This window comes from Cyprinus carpio, chromosome B13 (genome assembly GCF_018340385.1).
Source record: "Cyprinus carpio isolate SPL01 chromosome B13, ASM1834038v1, whole genome shotgun sequence".
Classification (NCBI taxonomy): domain Eukaryota; kingdom Metazoa; phylum Chordata; class Actinopteri; order Cypriniformes; family Cyprinidae; genus Cyprinus; species Cyprinus carpio.
Genome location: NC_056609.1, coordinates 12,600,003 through 12,618,978, shown reverse-complemented (window position 1 = coordinate 12,618,978; position 18,976 = coordinate 12,600,003). Strand labels below are relative to the sequence as shown.

The following is an 18,976-nucleotide window of genomic DNA, read 5'->3' as shown; positions in this document are numbered from 1 at the left end:
GACAGAGGTACTGTATGTTGGACACAGACACAAACAGGACATGCCACTGCAGCATTGTTGATGTATGTGCATGGACAACCCCAGATGAACGCACACACACATATAGATTAAAAATATATAGAGACTACATAAGCATGAGCAATTCAAAGCTGCACATTCAACACACACATTTAGCTCAACAGCAAAAGCAGCATATAATGGGAAAACTTCTAGGTGTAATAATATTAATATTAATATTATATTATTACAATTTTGGAATTTCAGAATAAAACTCAACAATGTCTCAGACTGGATTTAGGTTTGACAAGATGCCAAATTCTACAATCAAAAGTCAGAGATCTCATTATTTACTCATTAAACATTAAATTAATCTGAGACCAAATTATCTGAGCTATTCAGTCCATATTTGTTTTATAAGTGAAGGTTAGGGACAGGTTTGGTGGTTTGGGTAGGTTTAAGGGTGGGTTAAGGATTGGGTCAACAGTGTAATTATAAAAGAAATTAATTACAGATGTAATTACATGCAGGTATTTTTTTTAAATATAAATACATTGTAAAAACATGTACCGTAAGTACACAATAATACATTGCATTAAATGATTGATTTAAATGTAAGTACATAGCAGTTAAGACCATATAAAGTGGGACTGAAATGCTACTGTATCTATTTGATCAAAAATACAGTAAAAACAGTAATAGTGTGAAATATTACAAATATGATTATACTATACACTAATCCTAACTCTAAACCTAACAGAACACTTTATGTATTTAAAAAAAAAAAAAACTTAAATTTTTAAATAATTTATTTTACAGTGTCCTTGTTAAACATCTTACATATTTACATGCACATAATCCTAAACCAACCCCCCTAACCCTATAGTAAATTTATGGTGTTAATTAATATTGCTCAGTACTTACTTGTATAATTACATAGTAATTACACCTTAAATAAAGTGTAACCGAAACATTATATTGATACAAATGTATATTGTTTTTATAAATAGTGTAGCCAAAAGAAAGTTTTGTCAGATATAGCTCACTTCTGGTTACAGATTTGTCTCCAAAATATGGTTATGTAAGTACACACACACACGTTTGTTTTTGTGAAAAGTGGGGACATCCCATAGGCATAATGGTATTTATACTGTACAAACTGTATATTATATCGCTCTACACCAACCCTACACCTAACCCTAGCCCTCACAGAAAACTTTGTGCTATTTCAGATTTTCAATACACTCCATTCTGTCTGATTTATATTAGACGTCTGCAAGCCCGTCGGGTCCCAATGGGACAGGTGACAGTTGACCATGCAGAGCATCACGGAGAAGTTTTCAATATGTTTTATTTTGTTAAGTACTAATTTAAAGCTTTTTATAGATATATTTATCACGTCTGTAAGGCTTGTATTCGCTGAGTTTCAGTTCATTTTTATAAAGCGCTCCTGTTCAAGATGAGACAGCAGAAAGCGCGTCATGTTTGTTTTCTTTATTTTATAAAAGCACAATGTTTTGTTGATATTGTGAGTGAAGAAAAATAAAAGTAGACCCTTTACAGTTACGAATGATGAATTACTCTTACCTTATGAGCAATAATGATGGCGTATCCACGGAAAACATGCAAGTGATCACTGCATGCTCCATGTCCTGCAAAGCGCACTTTAGCTTCCACTCTCCGCACAAACTATTGGATACAGTGCACATTTATCTAGGTTTAACATTTAAACATTGTTATATGCTTGAACTGTTTTAGTATATCTATAGATTTTATTTTAGGCAAGTTGTGATGATTTGAAAAGGTAAATTGATCAAACATATATGATCAGCTCACTGTCTGCCGCTGGCCGCTTGGTCTTTACTTTAAAAAACTAAAATTTATATTTAACGAACAAAAAAATGCTCCAAACATTTTTTGAAATTAACTAAATAAAAAAACTAAATTAAATATAATCACTTTGCCATTACATACAAAACTGAACTATTTTAAATAGCTGAAACAGTAGTATAAGCTGTTTTGGGAGAAGTAAGAAAGAACAGCAAGACCGACAAATCTCACGCCCCAGCAATTCTCAAAACCAGTCCCAGACGGGACACGAGATAATCTCCTCATAAAACCCATGCCCCACCTATGACCTAAATTTGAGGCCCGTGCAGGGCTCTAATTTATATGCGTTTTGAAAAGTGGGGACATGGGGTAATGTCCTGAAAAGTCACCTTCTCCTTGTATAACCTATGTCATACCTTTGTCATTATAAAAATGTATGTCCTGATATGTCACAAAAACGTGCACACTCTCACACACACACACACACACACACAAAAAAAAAAAAAAGAAGCTCTCCCTGGGTAACAACAGTTTGAACACAAACAAAAAAAAATACATATGCTGTAAAATATAATGTCTGCTGCATGATGTGCTACAGGTCAAAGGTTAAGCATGTAATGCTGCACAGATGTTCACATGACTCTGAACACACTACATGCCTTTGAACACAAACACACAGTGCTGGGGTCAGACAGGCTCATCTATAGTAAGGCTTTTGTGGTGAACAGGAAAAGTGTTTATGAGCCGGCCATGACAGCTGAACCTGCAAGCCATGTTTCTTTTTGATTTTAATAAGCTGTGTGAAAAGTCACTAACCATTTCTCTCTCCGACTTTTTTTTTCTCTCTGTCTTTTTCATGCTCTCTCTCTTTCCCTCACTTTCCTATTCATCCCTCTCTGTCAATTTTTTTTATTTTGATTTGTGCATGACCTTGGTGGGCTTCACTTCGTGACTTCATTCTGGACTGTGTGAACTGTAAAGGAGGTTTGTTTGGGTAACATGAGTAGATCTTATTGTTGTATCCACCTACAGTACTTGCTGCCAATGAACCAGATGCAGATCAAAACCTGACACTGAGGGGGAAAACTCATTAAAAAGTAAGAGAAAGCATGACCATTTACCTTGAGTTAACCTCTGAGTAAACAGAACAGGGATTCATCTTCCATTCCTTGACGGTTTTAGTGCTGATTGCGCTATTATCAGACTTTGAGTTGAACACAGAAACACTCATATTTGAAAAAGAAAGCAAAAGGCTTCCTTTGTTAGCAAATAATGAGCTGCTTAAGGAAGTAGTTTTGTTGCCTGATAATGAGAGACAAGGAAGAAGAATAGATAAAAGAGTGGTCATGAAAAGGAGTTATAGCGTTCACAGGGGAGTCAGCCTTTGCCTCCTGTCATCATCATCATCGTTATAAGGGTCCATTTCTACCACCAAACAAAGCATGTAAAGCACAATAACTATATTCTTAACTGTGTTTAGTATTTAATCTAAAGTTTATTAAGCACCATCTATCAGCAGTTTTGTATTTGATCTCAGTGAACCCAGGAGCTGTCAATACACTAATTAAAACACCACAGCTATCAAAACTAAAATTACATTGCTGTTCAAAATTTCAACACTACTGTTCAGAAGAGTAAGTAAGATTTTTTTTTAAGGAAATTAACACTTTTATTCACCAAGCACACATTAAATTAATCAAAAGTGACAGTAAAGACATTTATGTTACAAAAGATTTCTATTTCAAATAAATGCTGTTCTTCAGAAACCCTGTTCATCAAAAAAATCCTTAAAAAGTATCAGTTTCAAACAAAAATATTAAAACAACACAACTGTTTTCATCATTTATGATATACATAATTAATGGAATACATTTCATTTTAAAATACATTAATATAAAATGCAATTTTTAATTAATAATACAATTATTAATTATTATTTTTTTTACTGTATTTTTGATCAAATAAACACAGCTTTGGTGAGAATAAGAGATTATTTCAAAGACATATTTAAGATATATTATCGACCCAAAACTTTTGAATGATATGGGTAACACTTCAGTATATGGATTAATTTTCACTTTTAACTAGATGCTTATTATGTTTATTAGTACTTATAAAGTACATATTCTTCATGACCATATTCTACATACCTAATCCTACCCAATACCTAAATTTAACAACTACCCTACTAACTATTAATAAGCAGCAAATAAGGAGTTTATTGAGGCAAAAGTCATAGTCAGTGGTTTGTTTATAGCAGGAATTGGACCTTAAAATCAAGTGTGACTGAAAACCATTACAGAAGAAAAAAATTGATTTTAAAGATTTTTTATCTATGGCACACAGGCATTTAGTTACTTTATTTTTGTGATATTTGTGTTGATGTTGTGTTAACAATATTTATCTTCTAATAAAAAAAGCAGACCTACTTTTTTCCCATATGATTGTGTTTTAATATTTTTTTTTTTCTGCAGTTCTACCCTTGTTTAAATAAATTTTTTGTTATCAGTATCAGCCAAAATTTCCATATTGCTGCAGCCGTTGAGCTCAACAGTAATGATTTTGTCTCAGGCCATATACATGTACTGTAAGTGATGGCTTGTTCCTGAGCAACGCATTTAACCCCAGTAAGTTTTCAAATAAGTATTGTATTCCACATCACTTGAATAAAAGACAAATAATCAAAATGACAAGTAACTAACAGGAATGTCTTTCTAATCCACATAGTCTTCCTGAAAGACCTTCATCTGCACATTTCCGATCTGGACCTCCAGAGTGGCCATATGTGGAGTATTCACAGGGTGGCTGTGTATGTTAGATTTGTCAGGGGATCACCTTTTCCCATCCACATCTAAGAGCGCTTCTGAAAGTATGTGTGTTATGGGACACAATTTGGCACAGAAGTCAAAATCTCCAGCTGAACACATGTGTGTGCATGCGTGAGCGTAGGCAGTTTTTAACAGGCTTTTAAGCTCTTCTCTTCCGTTGGTGGACCGCAGTGGATAATGTCACATGTAACCCTGGTTGCCATGGTGACTGACCCCTCAGTCATTAGATTGATATTTATCTTTGAACTAACCCATGCCCTCAGTCTTTTTTTTTTTTTTTTTTTTTTGATCTGTGAACTACCCCCTGCCACCCATCTCTCTACTCTTTTCATTCTCAGCCAGAATAGCTGCAAATACTGTTATGATTGGCAGGGTCTTTTCAAGTGTGGGCAAACATGATGAATTCTCCCTTTCTCACTCTTGCTTTATCATGCTCTTCTTTTTTTAATATAGTAGCCCCAGCAGAACTGTTGAGACAATGACATTTTTTTGCAGTCTATATATGGCTCATGCTTATGCCTGGCTGACCCAGATATGATGATTTTTTTGAAAAATAATTCAATCAAAACATCATGCATTATAAATAAATTGAAATGGAAAAGAAAAACCACTCTTAAAACAAATACAATGTTACTGTAGCTTTTCTAGTTAATGTAGTATTGTGAAACTCTAATAATATTTTTTTTTTCTATTTCCACATTAATTATATTGTATAAATTATTGCAAAAATTGACACTTCATAAAACAGTTAAATTTTCTAATGAGATTGGGTTGGACCTCAAACTTTTATATTACAATATTCTCTTATTTATGTCAAACCAACAAATGGAAGTCTGTATAAACAAGTCATGCAAGATGCCGACGTACATACAAATATTTGTTAACTCTACTTCTAAAAGATGAAAAATAAAAACATGGTTAAAGTGTTTGCGTTCTAATGTTTTTATTCAATTTATGAAGGTTCTGTAAATTGAATCATAATATATTTTCTGTTGTAGTACAACAAAACAATATTATTTACAAAAAAAAACTCTTCTATTATAAATAAAAAAAAAAAAAAAATACATTTTAACAAATGTACAACTCACACTGACAAATTAGAACTCAAAAAGTTCCAGGTTTTCCACTTTGTGGTGGTGTTCATGTGTGTGCATAAATACAGTCATTGACTTGAATGCACCATAACAGTTATCTGGATTAATACATTTTAATGTATTCAAACAGGCCCAAAGTGGTCCCTCTGGCCCTATTCCCAGCATGCACTGGGGCACACATAATAAGGTTGCACTGTTGAACTGTTTTCCAGTTTTATTTATATTTGACATTACCTAAATTAATTAAACTTCAAAAAAGGCATTTTCACTGAGCATTGCACGCTGGTCCGTCAGCAACCAGCGTCTCATGCTGTGACCCTCTTCTGCAGGAGAGCAGCATGCAAAACACAATATGTTAGTGACCAGCATTGGTGACATGCTGATCTTCTCAGCACGGAAATGAGAGGAAGTGTTGTAGGTAAGACAGAGAGAGAGAGAAAGACAGAGAATAGAACAGAATAGAGATATTAGGATATTAGCGTGTAAACAAAAAAAAAAAAAAACACACAAACACACAAACAAAAAACATCCAAGAAACACTTTTAAATGCTAAACATCCAATCAGGATAAAACGCTCCGACTGTGTGTGTGATGTGAAGAAACCTGAAGTAGCAGGGGTGCAGTTGAGAAAGTGAGGAAGAGTTGAGCTGTGGCACCTGGGAAATGATCAGTTCACACGTTCAGTAAATGAAAAGTGAAAGAGGGTTCATTCAGTTCACGGAGAGGAAAAATCTCTCTCCCGTGAGTGAGACAGGAAGGAGAAGTGATAGAGACACAGGGCAGGCTGGGATTATTTGGCTATACGCTTTTATTACAAGGGATATCGGTGTGTGATAGAGATGGAGAAAATGAAAAGGGCACAATTTATGGATGTGTTTAAAAACTGTAGGCAGGCTCCATCAAAATGATCAAATGTGAATTTGTTTTCCATAGAAACAGAGTGTTTTCATGCACTTTAGAGTTGATGGACCCATATTAAAATTGTATTGCTCAAACTTTGCTCTTTGACCCCTACTGCATCATTTTTTAAATGCAAATTTCTATTCTAAATGATCAGCATTATAAAAACTTTGTTGAAAACCCTGTTACACACAGTCTACTACATGCTCTCTACATATATAGGCTACATATATACCGTATATATATATATATATATATATATATATATATATATATATATATATATATATATTATATATATATATGTGTATGTATATATATAGTGTAATGATGTGAATAGAGTATCACAACTCTCAGTCATCAATGTATTGCATTGTCTTATGTTTTGTCCCCAAAATAAAAAACTACTGCGCTGTGGTCATAAAACTAAGCACTGAAATATCATCTTAAGCAGTGGTCTCCAACCCTGCTCCTGGAGAGCTACCGTCCTACAGATTTCAGCTCCAACCCCAATCAAGCACACCTGTACCAGCTGAACTAATTACAGACAGGTGTGTTGGAGCAGGGTTGGAACTGAAATCTGCAGGACGGTAGCTCTCCAGGAGCAGGGTTGGAGATCCCTGAAACAAAACACAATTTTTAATATATCAAAATTTAATCTGTATGGCCATACAAACATCAGCATCTGCAACAAAATGCATGTTTTACTATACAATAAACAAAATACAATACATACAATACAATACATATTTCTAACTTTTATTTTCTGTCTTTTGTCTCTACAGGGTTAAAATCTTTTTCAGGCAATCTAATTTATTTATTTATTTATTTATTTATTTTATTATTATTATTTATTTATTTTATTTTACACACAGAAAAACAAACATTAATCAAAACAATCTATAAATACATAAAAATATATATACTTATACATAAAAAAATTTTTAAAATCAAACATCTCAATCAAACAAAAAAAAATAAAAATTATACTAACTTTTATTTCCTGTCACTCTTTACAGGGTTTTCATTTTCAATGATGTAGTTGTTGTTGTTTTTTTGTTTGACACAATAACACAGTTAACATCTGTTTCAGGAAATCTAAATGTTGTTGTTGTTTTTATTGATGAACGCAGTAACACAATGATGTAGTTGTTGTTGTTTTTTTGTTTGTTTGTTTTTTTGTTTGTTTTTAATGAACACACAATAACACAATAATGTATTTCAACATAGAATAATAAAATCGGAGATCTTGAAAATGTAGTAAACTGCAGTTCTCCAAACTTTCCAACCCCATTCTTCCTATATACTCAGGGTTGGCTTTAACTTAGTGGACAGCCGTTTAGTTGAGTGTCTTTTCTTTTGCACCAAGGCCATTGGTAACTATGGCAACCTCACCCTCTCATTGTCACCAGGACTAAAGGCTAGAAAACAATGTACGCAGTTATAAAAGGTGTTTGTGTGCGTGTGTGTGTGCATGTGTCAGTGATAGATGAAGTGCAGCGTGCTCTGCAGATATATGACTCTGTGTCTGACTGCACTACAGACCTGCCACTGTTTCAGCTGCAAACATTTCACTCCCAACTTCCTACAGACAGCAAGAGGGAAAAAGAGAAAAGAGAGGAACAGGCAGGGAGGAAGAGAAAGAGACAGATTGGGCAGGAGTGCTTTTAAAACTAACACGACACAAAGAGCTAATTCAGAAGCCGGCCTGCACCTGCCTCCATACACTGTACAGACGCACACGCTCTCACAGTAAAACTTTACACAGACAAGAATGCCTTGTCATTGCATCTTTGTGTTTTCATGCTCAAATGGGCACATTAGCTACAATGCTTTGCTTCTTGAATCGCACAAGCATACTAAAAACTAAGCCGAGAAAGTAAACTTTGAAAGAACTTTATTGTACGCGTAAATGGGAGGCAACATGAAATACTTTTGAAAAGTTGCTGTTCTGCAATGTTCAACTCTAAAACTATTTTAAAGCATTTTTTATCTCTCGGTTAATACAACACTTTCAAAATTCCACCTATTTCAACTTAAAAACTAAGTTCAGTTGCTGCCTTAAATTTTACAGTATAATCAACTTAGTTGTACAAGTTATTTGAACTTAAATTACATTAAATCGACTCCAAAATCAAGTTTAATTTGATGAGTTCATGTAAATACATAAGTTGTCGTGACTTTCTGATCGTACCATTTTTTACAGTGAATGCCATAAGCTACATGCAAAATATTTTCTAAATCATATAATAGACAATAATTATTAAATGATTAACAAATTAATTAAATAAATATACTGTATTCAGTCAATTAAAACTATTATTAGTATTAGTATTATTACATTTTGTTCAATTAATACATTTAATTATTAATATAAATCCATAAGATGCATGCAAAATAATTCTAGAATTATAAACAGATTATAATTATTTAAAATTATTTAATAAATCAATTTAATAAATTAATTCAAAATTAATCATAAAATATTAAAAATATTAAATTATTGTCTCTTAAAATGCATGCAAAATCATTTATAAATTGAAAAATAGTTAATAAATGAATTTAATTAATTAATTCAATTAAAAGTTATATTATTCTTATTTATATCCATTTGTTAAATTAACAAAATCAAATTAATAATATAAAGCCATGAAAGCGAAATGCAAAATAATTATCCAATTATATAATAATTAAAGATGAACTAATACATTAATATAATAAATTACTTCAATGAATTAAACAAATAATAAAGTATTATTATTATTATTATTATTATTATTATTATTATTATTATTATTAATTAATATATTTGTTAAATTAATACATTGAATTAATTGATTTAATAAATTCCTTTTTTAAATGGTCACATATCTTTAATATAATATGGTAATTATTTTATACACAGCTTTTATGTCATATTAATTCAAAGACATTAATTGAATATTATGGGTAAAAAAAAACAAAATACAAATAAATAGTTAAAAAACGATCAGTTACAGGACAACAGATAAACGTTTCCCTTGAACATTCATGCAAATTAACTGAAACATTGATGTCCATAGACTCGTTAGTTTCCATATGTGTATTTCATTTACATTACATCATTCCACATGTGGATCTGCATTTCTCAATACACTAAACAAACCAAATGAGCATGTCAACATTTCCACACAACAAACACACACCCTCTTCTAATCTATACACACTTCGTCATCCCTCACAAACACTGCAGTAGCACATTTTCACACTAACAAGAGGCGAGAGGTCTGTTTGTGGGCCGGTTTACAGGGTGGAGGAGTCTAAGAAGACTCTTTTAAGAGCAAGAGAAAGAAAACGAGGGCAGCCAACAGGATGGGGGCCGACACCACCCTGTGTGCCAGGCCATTTGGCAGCTGATCTGCCCTTTTCAGGTGGCATCTGTAGTAAAACTCCAACCATACAGTCCTCTGCTGCTGTCACAATACAGCGTGTGGACGTCTGGTATGGCATGATGACACTTTAAACTTCCAGCTATGAGCTCTATGGAGACACACAGCGCCATCCTCTGGTAGCATTTAACACCACACAGTCATCATCATGAGACGGAGATCTAAAAATGTGAAAACTGACTGATTACTGTTATGGTGTTGTTTGTACAGGCCTTTTGCTGAAAGGTGTGCGGTCCTACAAGAAAGATAACCTCAACTCAACCCCTGCACTGGGAAAACAATCTGTATTTCGCAGATCTGCTTCAGGTTATTGGGCTTATGGACCATTTGGCTTGACACACAGAAGCACATTACAGAATGGTGAGAGTCTCACAAGAGTTCTGCCTGTATTCTCCCATCCCACAGTATGCTACTATAAAAAACACACACAAAAACAAACACACACACACACCCTGTGTCAATATTCACTCAGTCCTGTTTACCTTGTGTGTTTCTGAGGATTTATTTATACTCTAGTTGTTTTTAGCTTAGCCAAGCAAACCACTGGTATTTCCTCCACATCTCGCTGCCATACACAAGCCCCTGTGTGTGTATTTAGGTTAAAGACATGCTGTAGTTAACTCTCTGTGGGTTATCTGGCTTCTGTAGAATGATTTTGCCTCTTACAAGCACATTCATTAGAATCAGATACAGAGTCACTCTTGTTCATCATGTGTAATACAGAACTGGTGTCAGTTTACCATAGGTACAAAGAATTTGATGCAAGATGACAGTAGTCTGAACAAAAACAACAAAAAAGGTATTTGTCAAGTAACCTAAAAAAACTAAGTAATCTATATTATCAAAAAAAAGTAACATTTTATTTATATGACTGAGTCATCCTGACAATCGGCTCCATTTTATAATAACTACTTTATATTTAAATATTAGTGGTTATTATTATTAACAACTACATAATAAATAATTTTATAATTTAATATATTAGTTGTTATTATTAGTATTATTAACTACTTTATATTTAATGTTTTGATTAATTCATTTACAATTAATTAAGATTTATTTTACTAATTTGTATTAATTATATATCTATTATCTATGAAGACTTACTTTGCATTCAGTTTTTATGTGGCAGTTATTAATAATAGTAGTAGTAGTGTAACAATAATAATTGTTGTTGTCAGTAAATGAATTGCACATTAGATTTATATATTAAAATGTAAAATAATTTTACAGTTTAGCATGTCAAGCTGTACAACGTTGTCATGTTGTTGCAATAAATTAAAAGATACAAAATGATCTGTTATCACAATTGCTGATATTAGCTTCAGATTAAAAAATAAAAATAAATAAAACATAATAATATTAATATATTTATAGGACTAAGCTCATATTTGTCTGCCTGAGTCAATTTTGTGTCCTTTCTAAAATAAAAATAGACTTTTGCTGGAATAATGTGAGCACAGAACATGACAGGAATAGTGACCAGTGTATAAAAGGTCCTTTATCTCAATAACGTAAACTGAGAGGGAAATGGGAAGCAGAGCAGAAACAAAGAAAAGAGAGAGAGACAATGTATTGTAAATGAGAAGCACAGAGTATATCTACCTCCATCTGTCTCTGTCACCACTCTGCAAAAAGAGGGGAGCGCAGCCTCTTTCACTGCCTTTTTTTTTCCCTTCTCGCCTGTTCCTGTCTAAGTCTCACACTCCTCTCATTTCTCATGTCTTTTGCTCTGTCACCAATGTGCAGGAGCCTGAGGTGAACTCATAATGAGCTTGTGAAATTCACTTTTCCTATTGTTTTCCTGGACTAACGCACACACTCAGAGTCTGTGCTTCAGTTGGGTTTCCCCTCAATGTAAAGACAACAGCCACCTTGATCTTTGCTCGGCTGTAGCAGCACAGTGACAGCATGTCTCAGGTAGAAGTAAGACCCACTAATGATGCCAGCGAGCATGTGCACATACATATGAATAATGGATTCCCTTCCCATATTGCTATTGGAACACACTGGGAAAAGATAACTACTATAGTATATACTATAGTGTATTTTATACAAAACACATTTTATATTATGGATTATTCTCAGGAAACTGTGCCATTTGTGTCCCGATTGTGTACATCAGTATTGTTATTGTTAATTAAACTAAATAAATAAAATATTTAAAAGCATTTTGTTACTTGAAATAAAGCTGAAATAAAATGAAATGTTAATATTAGATGAAGCTGAAGTTGGAGTACTAAAATTAGTTGTTTTTTTTTCAATAACAACAACAATAATTACAAGTATTTAGAAATAAAAAAAATGAAATAGCACATAACAGTTATTAAAAATTATAAAACTAAAAGTATAAAAATAATGCTAAATCGAAATATTAATAAAACTATAATGGTATATATATAACAGTGGTGAGTTCATGACTTACTATTAATATGATAACAGATATAATAACAGATATTGATTCTACAGATATACACGTTTTAACATGTATGTCTATTTATCATGTAATTCATAAAGAATGCTACATCTCAATGGGTAAATTTCAAATTGCATTAAATATGCTGGTACTGTAGGCTTCAGGTAAAAAAAAAAAAAAAAAGTTTCAGTAGTAGCTGTTTTAAGAAAGAAAAAAATACTAGCACTACTATAGTGTATCTGTGTCTTTCTAAATCATAGACTGCAAAACATTTATGTTCCAATAAGGCCAAAGAATGTCATGAATAAATTAATAAATAACATCTGACATTTCCTTAAAATATATACTTGCTTATTGGAGCAGGGCCATTCGAAATGTTTCTAAATGTATCTAGCGCCATCTAGTGGTGAAATAAATTAACATGTTGGAATGTGCATCTGAAAGCAATTATACACAGGAGCTTTTCTCGCTAGACTTACTGAAGTGAAATGTCAGTATAGTGCCCTAGTTCAAATATCACTTCTTAAATATAAAATAATTTGTACAGTAAATATAGAATCCAGAACTAATGATGACAGAATATGACGAGCGAGTTGGCAAAAGGTCTGAAAGAGGCGGTTTTTTATAAGTTAAATAACACTGGATAAGTTCAGTAGGTTTCAATTTCCGATGATCAGTAATGTCATGATGCAAGTACATCAATGCACTAATGAAAAATCCAAAAACGATCAGTGAGGCACTAATCACTAATACGCTTTCAACACTTCAACACTAGGTGGCGCAGTAATACAGGCATCATGGCACATGTCTCCTGTGGTATATGGAATTATGGCGAAAAGCCCCCGGGGAGATATATATAAAAATATTTAAAATATAAATATTTAAAAGAAAAGAAACTAAGACCAAAGACCAACTGATCTGAGTTACTTGTGCAAGAAAAAAATTAAAAATTAAAGGAAGAAAGATCATCGTAATTGGTGGATGCCTGTCACGGACCCCTAGTGGTCAGGACCCTGATGATTCGCTCAATCATTATATTCAGGACATTTAAGAACAGCAGCTTGTTTGTAATGATGTTTTGCAGTTTGGGTTATTGTTATTGTTATTATTATAAAGCTGCAAGTGGAAAAGAAAAGAAAAGAAAAGAAAAGAAAAGAAAAGAAAAGAAAAGAAAAGAAAAGAAAAGAAAAGACGTGAACACTGCTGGAACAGAAACCGCTGGAGAAGTGTGAAGTAACTGAAGAATTAAACAAGTTAGAGGCTTCTAAATTTCGATCAACATTTATGTTCTTGAAATTGTGTGCTACATCTCATGTTCATTTTATAGCTCCAAAATATAAAGACGAATCTAAAATAGGAACTGATTACTAGATAAAAACACTGGTTGCAAAGCACAAATTATGTTATATAATTCTGTTTGTAAGCAGCCGTTTTAGCTACAATTTGTTTGCAACTGTCAAAAATAATATCATTACTTTACATCACATCACAATTCATCTTAAAATCATGAATTAATATTTAATTAATGAAACGATTTTTTTTTTTTTTTTTTTTTTTTAACGGATTGCAGTATTTTGGAGAATTATTTAATGAAACGACGAAATATATAGACCTGGAAATTGTGCACATTTATATATAACAACTTAAACAATTTGTTAAAATAATAGGCTAATAATTATACATCATTTTATACATTAAAATTAACAGTCTCGGAAAATATCTGGTTATCTAATTAAATTCGGTGATGATGGTCATTTACATTTTTGTAGTAATCTATTTCTGTAGCCTATCATTAAAATTTTGTAGTGGCTGTAAATATCATACATTATTTTATTCAATAATTCCTACAAATTGTTTAAATGCGTTTTTATGATGTGGTTTTCATATGAACTGTGATTTCAGAAAAACGGAAACAGACTCAATACCTTTCTGTTGACAATATAAATACAAACATCAATTTTTATTTTGCAGAAATATTTTCGAATATATTCGGTATTCTTCATTTTAACAAGCCTTGAGTCTGTCTGTTTATGAATGCCTTTAATCATCTCCCTGCAATCCCACTCTTTACGCCACGCCTACTTCTAGGAGCTTGTGATCTATTGGCTGAAAGAGACAAGAATACCAGATTAGACACTGTGTTTGCCGCACTTGGGTGTATATATGACCAAACTTCTCTCACAAAAGCAGCCACTTGTTGCTTTTAACCCGACCGGTCAGAGATTGCATTGTGCGTTACTGTGAGAGCGTGGGCTCCAGAGACAAACATCTGCCTTAAAGGCACTGGAGATATGAACACCATCGACGCGCAGATCCATAACAATAGTAACGCTGCTGTCATCCCTCTCCAGCAACTGCCAAAAAGCGCGCACGAGACACCGGATATGGCCGTGTATTGTGACAACTTCAGTGTTTACCACCAACAGAGTCTACCTGCGGCGCAGAGACCAGCGGGCTACGGCCTGGGGGACTACGCGACCCCAAACCCATACCTGTGGCTCAATGGACCCAGTGTTAACTCCTCTTCGTCTTACATACATGGCAACAACAGCCCGTCGTTCATCCCTCCTGCTTACGGCTCTCAGAGGCAATATCTCACCAACTCCTCCGGGTTCGCCGGTCCGGACTTGGGCTGGCTCTCCATCGCGAGCCAAGAGGAACTGTTAAAGCTCGTGCGCCCGCCTTACTCGTACTCGGCTCTGATAGCCATGGCAATACAGAACGCGCACGAGAAGAAGTTAACTTTGAGTCAGATATATCAATATGTGGCGGATAATTTCCCGTTTTATAAGAAGAGTAAGGCGGGATGGCAGAACTCCATCAGGCACAACCTTTCACTGAATGACTGCTTTAAAAAAGTGCCGCGGGACGAAGACGACCCAGGTGAGTGATGCTCGTGTATATTTGCATATGGGTCAGTGACGTGACGCTTATTTTTGTATAGATCTATTTAGTACAGTTCATAAATAAATGACTTGAGATCACAAATTACTTGAACTTCAAAATATTTTAATAACAAATAAAAAATTGAAATCTTAGAAAAAAAAAGAAAAATTTTCACACACTATATAAAAAAAAAAAATAAAAAAAATTATAAAAACCTCTTTTCAAAATTATAAAAAAAAATTATAAAAATTAAAAAAAATATCTATATTAGTACCTTAATATTTGAAAATATTTTGTCTGTCGAATAAAATTCATCCATTCTGTTTTATGGACAAAAAGAAGACCCCTTTATACCCTTATGACTGATCAATACCTTTTTTAAAAAAACAAAAAAAATATATATATCATATATCTATATATATATATATATTATATATATATATATATATTTTTAGTAAAAGGCGCATTTTGGCAAAGTAAAAAAATCTTAAGAGAAAATTAGGCTATAATATTATTTTGTAATTTTAAGTAAAAGGCGCATTTTGGCAAAGTAAAAAAATCTTAAGAGAACGTCTTTCTATTCATAATTAGTAGCTATAGCCTACATATAAAAAAGTGATATTAGAAAAAATAACTGTATCTGATCTTCAATACAATTTACAATATTAAGTCATTAAATCATAAGGTAAAGTGGGCTATTTTATTTGTTTTTGATGGTTACTACACTTGACATTTTTAAGTCATTTAATCATAACATCTAAATTTTATGATACAAACAAAAAATGGCATAAACTTTTTTTAAATATGATTACATATATAGGCTACATGAATAGCCTATAGCCTAATACAGATTTCTCATTCATCACAGACAGTCTTATTTCTCACTGACCCAATAGTGCAATTCACGAACAATTTCGTTTAGAGTTTTTAAATTAATCAAATTTCACTGTAAATAACATTTGCATGCAAGTTGCTAGCTTTGGGTTCTAATATCAACTCTCCGTATTGTTTGAGGCAAAGGAAACTACTGGACTCTAGACCCCAACTGTGAAAAGATGTTTGACAACGGCAACTTTCGTAGAAAAAGGAAGCGCAGGTCTGACTCCAGCACAGGTGTTGCCAGCAACACAAAACCGGAGGAGGACCGACAGCTCGCAGGGATCAAACCCACCGAAAGCCCTCACCTCACCGGACCCGCATCTCCTGACACTGACGCGGCCACTGACAACCACAAGGGCGCGTCTCCGGCCGGCCTCGCCAGCGCTCCGTGCTTCAACAACTTCTTCAACAGTATGTCAACCTTAAGCTCTTCTTCTACTCCGACTAGCAGACAGGGCTCTCTGGGGCTAGTAAACGAACTCTCCAGCCGAAATATCAGCGCCTTGAGCCCTTACCACGCCAGCTCAGCGCCTGACGCAGGTGGAGCGGGTGAGCTGCAGGACAGCGTGCATGTCAACCGTGGAATGTACTATAACTCTTTTACCGGCGGCCAGAGTGCACAGTTCAACGGACACTTCTACAACAGCTTCAGCGTGAACAGTCTCATTTACCCTCGAGACGGAACGGAGTTAAAAACCTATGACACGTTTCTAAAAAAAAAAAAAAAGAAAGAAAGAAAAAAAACCAAATAATTATTATTTCAGCAAAAAAAACCAAATAATTATTATTTCAGCACTGTGTATTCGCTGCTGAAATGCGACAGGCCTTATAAGCAGATGACATTCATTTAAATGCAACATTAACGCACTGACAGCCACCAAATGAGTGAAATCTGGTGTAAAACACTGGTTAAAACATTTTATTCTGTGAAAAATCTATCTAGTTATGCATCGGATTCTTTTATGTCATATTTTAACAGATTTCCCTATTATGTGCCATTGTTTTTTTGTTTTTTGTTTTTTTGATTATGCACTAATTTAAATGGATTTATCCTTTTAGTTTGAATTTCTAATAGTCTTAAACAGTAGTTTGATTGAGGGATTGCCTTGGTATCCATGATTGCCAAGATTCAGTATTGTTCAATATCGCAAAACGTTCTCTGTGTCTCCTTTTTTTTTTCCTATTGTGTATTTTTTGTAAATGCAGTTGTTTTGTTATATACACTTGTTTTTAACTATTTATAATAAGTTATGTATCTTGCAGTTTGTCCTTTAAGCAGAAAAATATGTGGTCTGGTAAGCTATGAACGGTTAAAATGAAACTTTTACCTGCAAAGGTAGTAAGTGAATTATTGATTGTCATCATGCCACTAACTCACTTGATTTTTAAATGATATTTCATAGGTGATGATCTTTACACTGATAAAAGTCACTACATTTATTATTTTTCCGCAGTTTCTGCAAAATATACATTTTTAAAGAAAATAAAGAATTCCAAATCCAAATCTAAATTTTTTCTTTTATTTATTTATTTATGCTTTTTTCCTCCTTGAACAACTCCTGAACATATGGCCTGTAAATGTCAACTGTGCACATTAGATCTAAACTAAAGCCAAAGATTGCGCTTGTAATGACAAACTAAGATTTAATTCAAGCATTAAAATTACTAAGAAAAAAATATATTTAAAAAAGCATCAAAAGGCAAATGTGGAACATTTTGTAATTTAAAAACTGTATTTAAATATAAAACTTTAAGCAAATAACTCAGCATATAGGCTACATATATAAATCACACCAAAATATGATTTATAAGTTTTGTTAATTTTCAGTTGGACAGTTGTGAAGCATATGGGCACTGACTCTAAACATCTGCAAGTTTAGATTTTTATTGCAGCATAAACAATAGCCGAGAACTGGATTAAAACAATGACTACCAAAACTCCTATAATTCTATATAGAATACTGACAATAATATCTCTTTCTTTTAGGTGATATTACAAAAATATTTTCTTACCCATGCTTTTCACAAGAGCTGAGTAGTTCAAAACAAAATAAGCAAACATGTCTATGCGTTCTGTAACCTTCATGACTAAATATTCCTGACTTTATCACAGACAGTTGCACAATGTACATTTTCAAACCTCAGAGACTGAGTAACATCAGCATCATCATATCGACAGTCCCGTGCAGAGCTCAGTGTATTTCAAGAAGGTGTTTCTGCGGCAATACAGTGTGAGAAGAAACCAGAAAGATAACACAGATAACAAAGCTGAGGTTTCTGTCTTATTACCCAGTGCCACAGAAACAATACCACTATTGTTCTGCATATGCCAGAACAGCTCTTACTGTGTGCTTGTGTGTTAAAATACCAAATTAGATTACATACATCTCTCCAAGTATAAAATCATTTTTGCTACTGATCTTTATGATTTTTAAAGTCTTTAATCTACAAAGAGCATACGTATAGAACAACTTTTGATGGCATTAAAATGCACTGAAGTGAGATGAATTAAAAAGGGGTTGCCCTCCTCCTTTTGTCCTCTCTTCATTACAACTGTCTGAGTAAAAGCGGGACAGACCCAAGTGCTTGTTTAGAGATTAAAGGGAGAAAAAAACTCCCATTGAGAAATTCCCTCAGTAAGCAGGGCAGTGCCACCCAGGAGGAGATGGAGAGGTGTGGCTTTGGGTGGAGGCCAGTCAACTTCAGGTTCAGAGAAAC

At 33.5% G+C, this 18,976-nt stretch overlaps 1 protein-coding gene across 1 annotated transcript; it reads left to right on the top strand.

Moving 5' to 3' along the window:
- Window positions 1-14,627: 14,627 nt before the first annotated feature.
- LOC109071496 (forkhead box protein I1c-like) lies at window positions 14,628-17,330 on the top strand. Its single transcript, XM_042737676.1, has 3 exons — window positions 14,628-15,376; window positions 16,394-16,964; window positions 17,318-17,330. The coding sequence occupies exons 1-3, from the start codon at window positions 14,785-14,787 to the stop codon at window positions 17,328-17,330; spliced, it is 1,176 nt and encodes a 391-aa protein (XP_042593610.1). The 5' UTR covers window positions 14,628-14,784.
- The last annotated feature ends 1,646 nt before the right edge of the window (window positions 17,331-18,976 follow it).

What these genes read in the sequence shown, in the direction of transcription:
- LOC109071496 (XM_042737676.1), top strand. Translation starts at nt 14,785, where the DNA reads ATGAACACCATCGACGCGCAGATCCATAACAATAGTAACGCTGCTGTC. An exon ending in GCGGGACGAAGACGACCCAG is followed by an intron (nt 15,377 to 16,393) that starts GTGAGTGATGCT and finishes GTATTGTTTGAG; the next exon opens with GCAAAGGAAACTACTGGACT.